At 34.8% G+C, this 15,596-nt stretch overlaps 1 protein-coding gene across 12 annotated transcripts in view; it reads right to left on the bottom strand.

Moving 5' to 3' along the window:
• SUPT3H (SPT3 homolog, SAGA and STAGA complex component) overlaps positions 1–15,596 on the bottom strand; it is a 446,064-nt gene that overhangs the window by 219,539 nt on the left and 210,929 nt on the right. For 11 of the 12 annotated variants that reach the window (XM_082412497.1, XM_082412496.1, XM_082412492.1 and 8 more), the window contains one exon: positions 4,514–4,598. In XM_082412497.1, coding sequence (XP_082268623.1) covers positions 4,514–4,598 — 85 coding nt within the window. Of the gene's footprint in view, positions 1–4,490; positions 4,599–15,596 lie in introns of all 12 variants that reach the window. The other variant, XM_082412495.1, reaches the window with a different exon arrangement.

Raw genomic sequence — 15,596 nt, 5'->3', positions numbered from 1 at the left:
ATGTATTCCCTTTGATAGTACACTATCAAAGCACTTTGACAGATCACTCTAGCATTAACAGAGCAAAGTCATAGGGGGAAAAAGTATATCACATAAAAACAACTTCCTTATTATATTTGTCTATGAACTTCTGTGACATACATAACACTGTTTCCACAGCTTTTGAGGAAAACTAAAATTCCTTTAAAAAACATCATTTCCTTCCAAAATTAAAAAGTATGTTTTCTTGAAAAATTGAAATTGAAGACGGATATGGGAAATATGGCAACAATGTGCTATATAAATCCATTAACACTGAATACCTTCCTGGTTAAGCAAATGAAGTCGGCCTGGTAAAAACCAGGTAGAAGTGGCTCCTGAGCTCAGATTTCCATTTTAAAAGTCATACCTATGCTGTCAAACATTCCAATTTTAATCTTTCAAGAACAGCCAGAAATCCTAAGTTTTTATGTAAAAGTGATCTAATTTTAAAATGTTGGCAACTAAATTTGTATCTTAATATAGTACAAGTAAAACCAGATTCTATGCTACATCTATGCATAGGTCAAGAGTTTTTTACCTCTATTCTGATGCTTACTTTCCTCAATTAAATTTAATAAATATATGTTGAATCCTATGAAAGATTTAACATATATTTTTATATAGACATGTATATACAAAAACAAGAAGAATTCCAGGCTAGATACCTCTTGTCAAAACCCCCATCTCTCCCTGTGAATATCAGCATTACCAGTTATCATAATGTTTAAAAATTAATTTATTTTAAAAAAAATTTTAATTCAATTTATTTAAACTAAAAAAACAGTTCATCCCACTCCACCTCCTGCCTCTGGCAACCACCAATCTGTTTCTCTGTTTCTACGAAGTTGATTTGTTTTTCTTTTAGATTCCACATATAAAAGGGCTCATACGGTATTTGTCTTTCTATGTCTGTCTTACTTCACTTGGCATAATATCCTTGAGGTCCATTCATGGTATTGCAAATGGCAAGGTTTCATTATTTCTTATGGCTCAATAATATTCCATTGCATAGTTATACCACAATTTCTTTACCCATTTATCCATAGATGGACACTTAGGTTGTTTCCATATCTTGGCTACTACAAATAATGCTGCCACAAACATGGGAATGCACACATCTTTTTGAGTTAGTATTTTCATTTCTTTGGATAAATACCCAGAATTGGAACTGCTGGATGATATGGCAGTTCTGTTTTTAATTTTCTGAGAAACCTCCATACTGCTTTCCACAGTGGCTGCACAAATGCGCAATCCAACAACGCACAAGGGCTCCCTTATTCCACATCCTCACCAACACTTGTTATTTTTAGTCTTTTTGATAACAGTCATTCTGACAAGTGTGAGGTGATATCTCATTTGGTTTTGATTTGCATTTCCCTGATGGTTAATGATGGTGAGTATCTTTTCAGGTACATGTTGGCCAGCTGTCTGTCTTCTTTGGAAAAGTATCTATTCAGATCATCTGCCCATTTATTAATTGTTTATTTTTTGCTATTGAGTTGTATGACTTCTTCATATATTTTGAATATTAGCCCCTTATCAGATATACGATTTGCAAACATTTTCCTTCATTCAGTAGGTTACCTTTTCATTTTGTTGATGGTTTCCTTTGCTGTGCACAAGCTTTTTAGTCTGATGTAGTCTCACTTGTTTATTTTTGCTTTTGTTTTTGGGGTCAGATTCAAAAAATCATCGCCAAGACCTATCTCAAGGAGCTTAGTGCTTATGTTTTCTTCTAGGCATTTCATGGTTGTAGGTCTTACATTTAAGTCTTTAATCCACTTTGAGTTAATTTTTGTGTACAGTGTAAAAGAGCATCTAGTTTCATTCTGTTGCATGTGGCTCTCCAATTTTGACTGCTTTCTCGTAAATTAATTGACCATATATGTGGGTTATTTCAGGGCTCTTATTCTGTTCCACTGATCTACGTGTATGTTTTAGGCCAACACTTGTTAGAATGGCTATTATGAAAAAGACATGAGATAACAAGTGCTGGTGAGGATGTGGAGAAAAGGGAATCCAGTACTTTAAAACTGTTGTGCTATTTCCTTCTAGTCTCCATATTTTCATGAAAATTCTGCTGTCTTTCAAATCATTGTTCCCCTATGGTAATAAATCTGGGTGCTTTTAAATTTTATATTATGCTGTTCATAGTCAGCAGTTTGAACATGCATTTCTTTGGGCTTATCCTTTTTGGAGTTTGCTCAGCTTCTTATAGCTATAGATTTACGTATTTTAGTAAATTCCAGACGTTTTCAGCCATTATGTAATTATACAGAAAGCCTATTTGCAATAGCAAATAAGAAGGTTAAATACTTAGGAATATATCTAACAAGAAATACATGAAGCCTATAAAAAGAAATGTTAAAACACTCATGAAAGACACAAAAATAGTCTTGGAAAAATGTAGACATTCCCTTTTCTTAGACTGACTCAACATTAAGATGCAGTTCTCTTTAAATTGATTTATAAATTCACACAATCCCCATAAAAATACCAGCAAGTTATTTTATGGAGCTAGAAAATTCAATACTAATGTTTACATGGAAAAATAAACATATAAGAATAATCAGGAACACACTGAGAAAAATTAGAAGGGGCGTCTAGCTGTAACAATCTTTAAGATATACCATAAAACCTATATAATTAAAAATGTTGTATTAGCACATGTGTAGACAAATAAACCACTGGTATAGAATATAAAATCAGAAATAGACCCCAATACATATGCTAATTTAGTAATGATAAAGGAGGCATCTCAAATCATTAGGGAAAGTAGATACTTTTTAATAAATGATGATGGTATAATTGAGTAGTCATTTGGAAAAATCTATAGTTAGATCCATATCTCACACAATAACAAGAATAAACCACAAATGGTTAGGAATCTAAATGTTAAAAATGAAACCATACAGATACTAGAAGACAATATGGATGAATTTCTCTTTAAACTCAGTATAAGAAAAGTGTTCCTAACTATAACTCAAAATCCAAAGGAAATAAAAGATTGATGCATTCGACTACATTAAAATAAAAATACTTGTATGCCCCCCAAAAGCTCATAAAAACAAAGTCAAAAGATAACTGTAACTGACACAGAAGAAGAATATATTTGTATCATATGCCACAAACAAAGGACTGATATACCTAATATTTATGAGACACAGGACCAAAAACTTGAGAGAAAAATGAGGAAAGGACATGAAAGCATTCCTAGTGGCCAACACTGAAACAACTTGAGAAATAAAAATAAATAATAATATTACTGCATAATGAACCAAAGAATAAAATTTAAATACACATTAGTCCGTACATATGTACATTAAAAATTTAATAAATAAATGGTGATAAAGAATAGCTATTCCTTTCAGAATAACTGCAATTAAAAAAGATAAAAGGAAAGAAGAAAATAGGAAATCATTACTATGCAAATACCACAGTAATAACTGTCTCAGACTACACCCACTGATGAATGTTAAAATTAATAGGCAAAATTTTGCAGAGAAACAGTATTTGCATAGTCACAAAATATCTCCCACAAGACATTTATTAACAACAAAATGAAAAAAAAAAAACTTCATTACAGTGGAAAAATTTAGCATATACCACTTTACCCAAGTTATCAAGGTTAATTTAAGATCACAAACAACACATCAACAACATGAACCCACTGATATGATACAGTGAGAAAAGCCCATCACTTCTGTGGTATTCTTGCCAAAAAGGCAGAGCCACATTCTAACCATAAGAAAACATTAGACCAATTGACAAAGAAGAGCATTTTACAGAATAATTGTCTAGTACTTTTCAAAAATGTCAAGGTCATGAAAGACTTTAAAGCAAGACTGAGGAACTATCACAGATAGAAGACCACAAAGACATGACAGCTCACTACAGTGTGTTATCCTGGATTAGCTCCTGGAACAGAAAAGGGACATTAATGGGAAAACTGATGAAATACATATAAGGTTGGTAATTTTATTAACAGTATTGTACCAATGTTATTCCTGGTTTTGATAATTGTACTATGGTTATGCAAGATGTTAACAGAGGAATGTGAATTGTATATGAGAATTCTCTGTGATATTTGTGCAATTCTCTTTCCAGACATCTAAAATTCAGAATAAAAGTTTTTTTTAAACGTTCTGAAAAAACTATACTGATACAATGATAAAAAACAGATCAGTGTTAACCAAGGTCAGGAGCTGGAGAAAAGACTGATTACACAGTGTACAAAGGGATGTTTTTGGATGATGGAAATATTTCTATATAATGATTGCGTTGCTAGTCACATGACAATATTCATCTGTCAAAAGTCATGCACTGGTGAAATTTTGTTACATGAAAATTATACTTCAATAGAGCTGACAAAAAAAGAATTCCAAATGTAAAAAAATGTAAAAAAAGAAAATTCTTAAAAATATCTTGGGTTGTGATGCCAATATAAGCGGAATGCAGAGGAGAGATACCAAATAAGATTATATGCTCTTACCAGGTTAATTAACTGAGTGTGTACTACATCTTCTACCAAAACTGCTGTTTCATGAAGAGGCCTCCTAGAATCACCTAGAGAAAACCTGCAAAGAAAATCAAACATACCAATATTAAGGACTGTAAAACTAAGAAAGGCAAAAGTGAAAAATATTTATCATAATACTGTTTAATAAAGTACAAATTGTCCTCTCAAATGACAGAGTACGTATACAATTTTCTATGGACAAAGAATTGCATCTTTCCTACATAAGCTGAAACTTCCAGAGAAAAGTGCAGTGTCATCAATGTTATTTCTTGATTTGTGTAGGCATTTTTGAGGGCATTTACTATTTCAAAATGCAAAATTTTAAAGACAACCACTTCATAATATTGGCAACCAGAAAACTTTACCATATCCAAATAACCAATACAGCTGGCCCTTCATATCTTCAGGTTCTGCAGGTTCCTCTGATTCAACCAACCACCAATTGAAAATATTCGAAATAAAAAAAAAAAAACCAGAAAGTTCTGAATAGCAAAACTTGGTTTTGCCATGTGGTAGCAACAATTCACATATCATTTACATTGTATTTATAATTATTTACACGGCATTTACTTTGTATGAGGTATTATAAGTAATCTAGGGACAATTTAAAGTATATGGAAATTTCCCCAAAGAAGATATACAGATTGACAATAAACACAAGAAAGGATGCTCAACATCACTAATCATTAGAGAAATGCAAATCAAAACTACAATTAGGTATCACCTCACACCGGTCAGAATGGCCATCATCAAAAAATCTACAAACAATAAATGCTGGAGAGGGTGTGGAGAAAAGGGAATCCTCTTGCATTGTTGGTGGGAACGTAAATTGATACAGCCACTATGGAGAACAGTATGGAGGTTCCTTAAAAAACTAAAAATAGAACTACCATATGACCCAGCAATCCCACTGCTGGGCATATACTCTGAGAAAACCATAATTCAAAAAGACACATGCACCCCAATGTTCATTGCAGCCCTATTTACAATAGCCAGGACATGGAAGCAACCTAAGTGTCATCAACAGATGAATGGATAAAGAAGATGTGGCACATATATACAATGCAATATTACTCAGCCATAAAAAGAAACGAAACTGAGTTATTCGCAGTGAAGTGGATGGACCTAGAAACTGTCATACAGAGTGAAGTAAGTCAGAAAGAGAAAAACAAATACCGCATGCTAACACATATATATGGAATCTAAAAAAAGAATAAAATGGTTCTGAAGAACCTAGGGGCAGGACAGGAATAAAGATGCAGATGTAGAGAATGGACTTGAGGACACAGGGAGGGGGAAGGGTAAGCTGGCACGAAGTGAGAGAGTGGCATGGACATATATACACTACCAAATGTAAAATAGATAGCTAGTGGAAAGCAGTCACATAGCACAGGGAGATCAGCTCCGTGCTTTGTGTTCACCGAGAGGGGTGGGATAGGGAGGGTGGGAGGGAGACACAAGAGGGAGGAGATATGGGGATATATGTACACATAAAGCTGATTCACTTTGTCATACAGCAGAAACTAACACACCATTGTAAAGCATTATACTCCAATAAACGTGTTAAAAAAAAAAAGAAAAAAGAAGAGACATGGGACACAGTCATGAGTAGATCACTTTCACTGAATTTCCTTGTCCAAGATTCACTTAGGAAGGCAAAGTGTGTTATTTTGAGAGGCATTTGAAGAAAATGGTAACTTTAACATTACCATGGAAGACTATGTGTGTAAATACTACAAATAATAATTCTGTTTATTAAATTTAAAAAAAAGTATATGGAAAGATGTGCATAGGTTATATAGTAAATGCTATGTCATTTTATATAAGGGGCTTGAGCATCTGACGATTTGGGTATCTGCAGGGGGTTCTTAGAACCAATCCCCCTCAGACACTGAGGGACAACTGTACAGTAACACAATAATAGCCACGTAGAAAACTAAAAATGCATGTGATGTAATTAAAATAAAAACTGCTAAGAAAAATGCATGTAAATGGTATAAACTATTATTTCAAATATATACAAGCAGATTATCAAGAATGGATGACAAAGCTGATCTTAAAAGTCCTCTTCTCAATTTTCATATTGTGGACTAGATGGTCCTGGTAAAGAACATTTGAAAATATACAGTAATATATTAAAGATTTATATTTAAAGCATGCTTTAACCAGCAGGAGAGAAAACAAAAAAGAAGTCAGAGAAAATGAGAAAACACAGTTTCACAGGATAAGAGAGCCCTGGAGCCAAAATTTATTCTGAAAGCATCTACTTCTTTATAGTAGCCTATAGCCTGGATTTCAACCAGCACAGTTTTCAAGGTATAGGAAAGAGGGCTGGGACCTCAAGAGAGGTATGAGGTCAGTTTGAGGAAACTACTCTGAAGCTGAGAAGAGCAACACCCAGATGGTGATACTTTCAGTGTGTGAACTAGGAAAATACCACTCCAAGGAAGGCACTTTGCCTGTCTTACCCCAGGCTGAGTGAAAGAGAAAAAAATGTGGTACTGGCACAAACAGACTATAGGAAAAGAACAGAGAGTCTAGTAATAAACATATAATGGTCAACTGATTTTCAATAAGGGTGGCAAGAGCACCCAATCTGGAAAGGACAGTCTTTTCAACAACTGGTGCAGGGAAACAAGATGTCCACATGCAAAAGAATGAAGTTGGACTCTACCTTGTACCATATATTAAAATAAACTCAAAATAGATCAAAGACCTAAAACTATAAAACTCTTAGAATAAAACAGAAGAGGATATCTTCATGACCTTGGCTTTGGCAAAGGTTTCTTAAGTGTGACACAAAAAGCACAGGCAACAAAAGAAAAAAATAAATTGGACTTCATCAAAATTAAAACCTTTTATAAATCAAAGAACACTATTGAGAGAAAAGATAACCCACAGAATGGGAAAAAAAATGTTTGAAACTCATATATCAGATAAATAACCAGCATATACAAAGAACTCCCACAACGCAAAAAAAAAAAAACCCAACTTAAAAATGGGCTATAGACTTGAATAGATATTTCTCCAATGAAAATAAACAAATGGCAAATTTCAAATGAAAAGATGCTCAAAATCATTAGCCATTAGGGAAATGCAAATGAAAAAAAACATGGAGATACCACTTCAGACCCATAAGGATGGCTATTATCAACAAAATGGAAAATAGTAAGTGTTGGCTAGGATATGGAGAAATTGAAAATGCTGTACATTGCTGGTGGGAATGCAAAATGGTGCAGCCACTGTGGAAATGTGAATGATATGTAGATACCACCCGAAACTGAACAGCTGTAGTGCTATAGTCCCCTTCTGGAACATCCCTGAAAGACAGTGGTAAAGGGAAATCCTCCCAGCGCACAGAACTTACAGCAGTGCACTTAGTTGTTTCCTTGAAAGAAGAAATAGTTAGATGTGTAATTTTATACTGATTCATGGGCTATGAGCAATGAGTGGCTAATGGTAAGGGACATGGAAGGAGTATGTTTGGGAAATTGGTAAATTTGGGGAAGAGGTAGGCAGATGTCTCTAAATAGGAAAAACAACAACTTGAAGACGTCAACTATATTTCAATTTAAAAAAAACTAAAAAAAAAATGAAGATATCTGTGTCTTGTGTGAATGCTCATAGGTGACCTCAGCAAAGGAAGATTTTAACAATCAAGTGGATACCATCAGCTTTTCCCGAATCACCCATCATTGCCCAATGGACTTATGAACAAGGTGGCCGTGGTGGGAAGGATGGACTTCCACTCACCAAGGCCACTGCTGAGTGTCCATCTGTCAGCAGCAGAGATCAACACTGAGTTCCCTATATGGTACCATTCCCCCAGGGTGATCAGTCAGCTACCTGGTAACAGGTTGATGCCATTAGACCACTTCCATCATGGCAGTGGAAGTGTATTATTCTTACCGGAATAGACACTCTGGATATGGAACTGGCATCCCTGCATGCAATGCTTCTGCAAAAATTACCATCTGTGGACTTATCGAGAATGCCTATCCACTGTCATAATATTCTATACAGCAGTGATTCTGATCAAGAAACTCACTTAACAGCAAGAGAAGGGCTACACTGGGCCCACACTTATGGAATTCACTATTCTTAACATGTTCCCCACCATCATGAAGCAGCTGGTTTGACGGAATGATAAAATGGCCTTTTGAAGACTGAGTTACAGTGCCAGCAAGTTGGTAATACCTTGTAGATCTGGGGCAAGGTTTTCCAGAAGACTATACAGTCTAGAACCAGCATCCAATATATGGTGCTGCTTCTCCCACACATAGAATTCACAGGTCTAGGAATCAAGGGATAGAATGGGAGAGGCACCACTCATTATTACTCCTAGAGACCCACTAGCAAAATTGTTGCTTTCTGTTCCCATGGCCTTATGATTTGCTGGCCTAGAGGTCTTAATTCCAGAGGGAGGAATGCTTTCACATTTATGCCATTGACACAATTATTCCATTGAAATGAAACTTAAGACTGCAGCTGAGTCACTGTGGATTCCACATGCTTCTGAATCAACAAGCAAAGAAGGAGTTACTGTGTTGGCTGGGGTGAGTGATACTGACTACCCAGTGGAAAATAGACTGGTACTCCACAGTGGAGGTAAGAAAGAGTATTTCTGGAATATAGGAGATCCCTTAGGACGTCTCATAGTATTACCATGCCCTGTGATTAAGGTCAATGGAAAACTACAACCCAATCCAGGAAGGACTACTAATAGCTCAGATCCTTCAAGAATGAAGGTCTGGGTCACTCCACCAGTTAAAGAAACACAACCAGCTGAGGTGCTTGCTGAAGGCAGGGGAATACAGATCAGGTAGTGGAAGAAGGTAGTTATTAATACCAGCTACAACCATATGACCAGTTATAGAAAGAGGATTGTTAATGGTCATGAGTATTCCCTTATTTTGTTAGGAATACGTTTGTGTGTGTGTGTGTGAATGTGAGTGTTGGGGAAATATCTGTTTCCTTCCCTCTCTTATTCCCTCATCATGTAACATAAAATGTATTGGCCTTACAGTATTTAATTGTTATTCATTTTATATCATAGTATTTAAGCTAGGAACACCAAGGAGAAGTATAAACGTCACTCAAGGACTTAAACTCATCTTCTGGGGAAGGGGTTAGCGCATTTTCAGTTGTGTGCTGGATAACTGTATCACGTTAGGCAGAACTATGACCTTGTTATTGTCTTTATTTGGAGACTAAGTATAGTTTAAGGAGATATGGGTGCCCAAGTTGATATGGGTGATGGTTAATTTTATGGCTCAGTTTGACTGGGCCATGGGGTGGTTAACGTTAGTTTGATATGTATTTGAAGGTATTTATGCGTGAGATTAACATTTGAATCCGTAAACTGGGTAAGGCAGATTACCCTCTCCAATGTGGGTGTGCCTCATCCAATCTATTGAAGGCCTGAACAGAACAAGAGGAGGAATAAGGGAGAATTCACCCTCTGCCTATCTTCAAGCTGGGACATTGGTCTTTGACTGCCTTTGAACTCATTTTGGGACACCGTCAGCTCTACTGCTTCTCAGATTTCCATACTGTAGTTTTACCCTCCCCTCATCACGTTTTATGTTGTTGATTTCACAATGTACATCTTTTACCTTGTGCATCATTAACAAATTATTGTAGTTGTGATTATTTTTACTACTTTGGTCTCATAACCTTCATACTAGATGTATAACTGATTTACCCACCATTAAAACATTTGTGTATTCTGAATTTAAGCAGTGGAATTTGTACTTTTATACATTTTACTATTACTGACTAGCATCCTTTCATTTCAGTTCAAAGAAGTCCCTTTAACATTTCTTATAGGCTAGTCTAGTGGTTATGAACTCCTTCAACTTTCACTTGTCTGGAAAATTCTTTATCTCTCTCTCAATTCTGAAGGATAACTTTGTTGGGTATACTTTTTTTGGCTGCCAGGAAAGCAAGAGTAAAACATAAATCTATTAATATAATTAACTACATAAAATATTAAAATAGAAGAACTATATGATCATATCCATAGACGTAGGAAAATCATTAAACAACCATTCACAACAAAAATTTTAGCAAAGTACGACTAAAAAGATTTTCTTTAATCTGATGAAGAGAATCTACCAAAAACCATACAGGGAACAACATACTCAGAAGCATTCAAACCTTTTGAAATTCAGACCAATATAAGGATTCCCACTATCACCACTTTTAGTCAATACAATACTTAAGATTACAGCGACAACATAAGGCAAGAAAAGGTTTAAACTATATAAGTATTGAAAAGAAAAAACTAAACTGTTCTTATTCACATATAATCTGATTATCTACACAGAAAACTCAAAATAATGGGGAGACAAATTATTTCAATTAATAAAGGAAGCCAGCAAGTTTTTCAACTATAAGAGCAATCTAAATATCATCAACACAAAGGCAGAACTCATTGAAACAGACAGCAGAGTGGTGGTTACCAGGGGCTGGGAGTGGGGGAAACAGGGAGATGACGCTTAAAGGGTACAAACTTCCAGTTAGAAGATGAATAAGTTCTGCGAATGTTACATACAGCACAGTGATCATAGTTAACAGTACTATATTATACACTTAGAAGTTGATAAAAGAGTAAGTCATAAATGTTCTCACCGCAAAAACGAAATTGTAACTGTGTGACTTGATGAAGGTGTGAGCTAAAGCTATGGTGGTAATCATTTTGTAATAAACAAGTAAATCAAATCAACATGTGTACTCCTTAAACTTATACAATATCAATCATATCTCAATAAAGTTGGGGAAAACAGCACACAAAGATAGAAAATGCAATTAAAAATATATAAATTGGCTCTAAACTTTATGTGAGAGAGTCAAGAGCCAAGAATAGTCAAGACACTTTTGAAGTACAAAGTAGAAGGAGATTTCCTACAAGACTTATTATAAAGCCATAGTAATTAAGGTAGTGTGCTACTGGTGCAAGGACAAACAAATAAACCAACAGAACAGAAAGAGAATAAAAAGTCCCCATTAGAGAGTAAACTCCACAATGGCAAAAATCTTCTGTTATGTTCACTGGCATATTCAATATTTAATTCTTTGGACTGCTGGAACAAAGTTTCTCTTCCATTATTTTAAGTTAATTTAAATCACACCAAAGAAAAAGTACAAAGTTATCAAAGGGAAATAATTGACTCAAAGATAAAATAATGAATGCAATTCACATCTCTAGTAAAAAGAATTATTTTAAAATACTTCTTATATTAATAAAACGTACAAATAATTACCAAGTTTTACCTCAAGCTTTTATATACTTTTCTACTAAAAATAATCATCATTAACATAAACATGTAGAGTACTTAAAACCAGCTAAAGATATAAATAGGGATGGGATTGTGATGAGTATATTATTTTAATTTTCAGGGTTGTTAGTTCTTCAGCTTTAATTTGCATTTTTTCTCATATTACTTCTGCTAAGTTTTTTTTCCCACATGCAGAGAGCTAGATACTGTCTTAATGGTTTCTGGAAAATAGAAATGAAAGCCACTGTACCTAGCCATAGTCACCTCTTTTTGCTCTGCAATGTTTATAATATTTTTAAGTCACTTAAAGACAAAATCCAAGTAATTGGTACTTACACATATCTTTTGATTCCCCCCCTCCCCATTAAACACCTATCTTACTACTCACTGATGCCTTGACTGACTTGTCTTGGGTCTATTCCCAACCAAAAAGGTCTGATGCTCAATTCCTTCACATACTGCCTAGATGCCTGTAACAACATCAGTACTGCTGGACCAGCTTCCACTAAAGGTCTTTTAGGAAACGTTCCTGAAAAAGTTGTCCCTCCCCTGGTCTTCTGCAGTAGCTTCGTTGCTATAACTCACAAGACTCTATTTTAGTTGTCATGTAACTTTGATAACCATGGTCACGACAAGTAAGTCCAGAGCATTCTTGCTGGACTCCACTCAATCAAGACAGTGGCACAGCCACTTATACCCTATCCTCTCACCCAAACAGGACTGGTTTTATTCAATTCCAGGATCAAATGTTTCAGTGATCACTAGGGCAGCTGACTCTGCAATTCCCTTGTCAAGTGCATAATGAAAGTATGAAATAAACAAGACTATTCATGAGGTGAAGTTATACTTCTTATTCTGTACACTTAGAAGAGGATGTATGCTGAACGAAACCATGGGATACTGTTCCAAAAATTCTGCAGAACTTACCACTAAGCCTTTCAGTATTTTTGTATGCTATGTGGAAGCCTAACACAGTCTAAAATTGGGAGATAGCCTTTACATAGACATCTATTAAAGTAAAAAGAAAAATCTGTTAATAGAAAGTACAGAGTAAAACAGAGTAAGAACTAGTTACAGAAACATTTCCAAAATACAGAAAACAAATTTTTAAAACTACACACTGAATATTACTACAGTCACTATGTGTTTCCAAAAAACAAAACTTCATTTCAATAGTTTCTAACCTCAGTTAAAAAAAAAAAAAAAAAGTTTAAAAAAAAAGGAAGGAAGATGCTAGATATCTGCTATCTTACTCTCTGTTGAACCCCTATTTGACATCTTTAGTCAGTAATTTATGCCTAGATGCTTCCTGAGTATGGTGATACACTTTCAATGTCTCTGGAAATTCTGACACATTATTCTTATCAGAATCTTTTGCTAACCTCCAGATCCTATGTAAATGTATATATCTGATGATGTACCTACCCACAGACCCATTCTTCTTACATCCATTTATCACCAACTGTTGAAAAGAAATCAACCCCAAACTCTATTTTTTAAAATAATTATAATAGACTTCACTTTTTAAAGCAGTTGTAGAAAAAGTGAGTGGAAAGTACAGAGAGTTTTCATATATCCCCTCATCTCCCTCCATGCCCAGTTTCCTCTATTATTAACATTTTGTATTAGCGAGCCAGTATTGATTGATACGTGATTATTAACTAAAGTCCAGAGTTTACATTAAGGGTAACTCTGCATGAGTTTCTCTATTGGTTTTGACAGATGTATAATGATATGTGTACACTATTATAGTATCATACAAATGGTTTCACTACAAATCCTCTGTGCTCTGCCTATTCATCCCTTCCTCCTTTGCAATCCCTGGCAATAACTGATCTCTTTACTGTCTCCATAGTTTTGTCTTTTCCAAAATGTCATAGAGTTGCAAACATATGGTATGTAGCCTCTTCAGATTGGCTTCTTTCACTCAGCATTATGCATTTAAGATTCCTTCGTGTCTTCATGGCCTGATAACTCTTTTTTATTACTAAATAATATTTCATTGTATGCATATACCATAGTTTGTTTTATCCATTTGCCTACTGAAGGACATACTAGTTGCTTCCCAGTTTTAGCAATTCTGAATAAAGTGACTATAAACATTCATGCAAGTTTTGTGTGGACGTAACTTTTCAAGTCATGTGGGTAACTACCAAAGAGTGTGTTTATTGGATCATATAATAAGAGTGTGTTTAGTTTTGTAAGAAACTGCCAAGCTGCCTTCCAAAGTGTCTGTGCCATTCTGCATTCCCATCAGCAATGCAGGAGAGTTGCTGTTGCTCCACATCCTCTCCAACACTGGGTGTTTGGGATTTTAGTCATTCTAATGGCTGTGTAGTGGTATTTCATTGTTGTTTTAAGTTGCAATTAACTCTAATGATGTATGATGTTGAGCGTCAACCCCAAATTCTTTTAATGGCTGTAACTGTAAGAAAAACAAACTTTTCCAGTAAGCATATACAATACGTGTAGATTTATCTCTTTTTAAGTCATACAGACATACATGTGATATTAGTACAAAAACACAGTATAAAACAAAAGAGAAATTTCAAAGGAGGTAAAAATGTATCAAACAATATTTTTAAATAAGCATTATTTTCTTTATTGAAATGAGAAAACTTTTTTGCTCTGATTAATTACATATATATAAATTATTAGCATTACCAACACTCCCAGTTTGCCTGAGACAGGGATTTTCCAAATTATTTTCTACCAAAGAAATCAGCCTAATTAATACTAAAAGGTCATGACATATTTTTTATCAAAAAAAAAAAAAAGCCAGAAAATTTTCTTTTTTTAAGGGAATGAATGAATAATACATAAAATGTGTATACTATTTACTTTCAAACAATTACCCTATTATTTTTGTTCTAGAGTCCCAAAAAAGCACCTGGGGAATTTGTCCCTTCGTTTGGAGATAATGCCTTTCCACGCTGTTCAGTTGAGGACTAAGGCAGGGTACTCCGTGCAGGAGGAGTAGCAACCCAGCTGAGTCTCGTTGTAGTCACTGCCTCCTCTACTCAAAGAAGAAACAGCACCAGCTGAATAAGGGATGTGAGCTGAGAATAAACAGATACAATTCATATGGCCAGTATCCAATTAGGAAGATTACAATAATGCAGCTCAAAGTCTCACTGCATCCTGGCCATCAGCTACAAAGAAGAGGCAATCAGTTATGATGAAAAGAAATTAGACTGAAAGTTAGATGACCTGGTTCTGGTTCCTACTCTGTGACTAAGTAGTACTGTAACCTCGGGCAAGTAGCATTTCTGGGTACCTCAGTTCCTCCACAATGAAAGGAGGGGACTGGATTCAATGATTTTAGAGATGTGTTTTCAGATATTTATTCTGGGTACGCAAGCAGCTATAATCCTTAAATCCCAAAAACTTTTGTCTTCAAGAATTATAAGAAAATTATATTTTAAGAAAATCACTTTTATAACTCTTGTAAGAAAATTAAATCTTACTAAACTGAGTAAATTTGGCAACAATCATGAAATTAAGAAAAAAAAATTTTAACAGGTAACACAGAATGAAATAAACAAATAAAAACAATTAGAGGAAGAGCAATAAAGCTAAATTTATTCCTGTCCTATATGTGGAAATAATTTCCAAGAAACATTCCACTGCCCCCTAAAAGACATTAAAAACAAAACAAAACAAAACAAGATAGTGCCTGTACTTGGGGAAAGTATCACAGAATTCTATATTATTCTTCTTTAGTATATCTGACAGGGTCAGCTTTTGAGTCTAAAATACTTGTTTTCAAATTTTCA

The sequence above is a fragment of the Balaenoptera physalus genome (genome assembly GCF_965194825.1).
Source record: "Balaenoptera physalus genome assembly, chromosome: 11".
In the NCBI taxonomy this organism is placed as follows: Eukaryota; Metazoa; Chordata; class Mammalia; order Artiodactyla; family Balaenopteridae; genus Balaenoptera; species Balaenoptera physalus.
The sequence above is the reverse complement of the archived record's forward strand: the minus strand, read 5'-3'. Positions and strand labels throughout refer to the sequence as shown.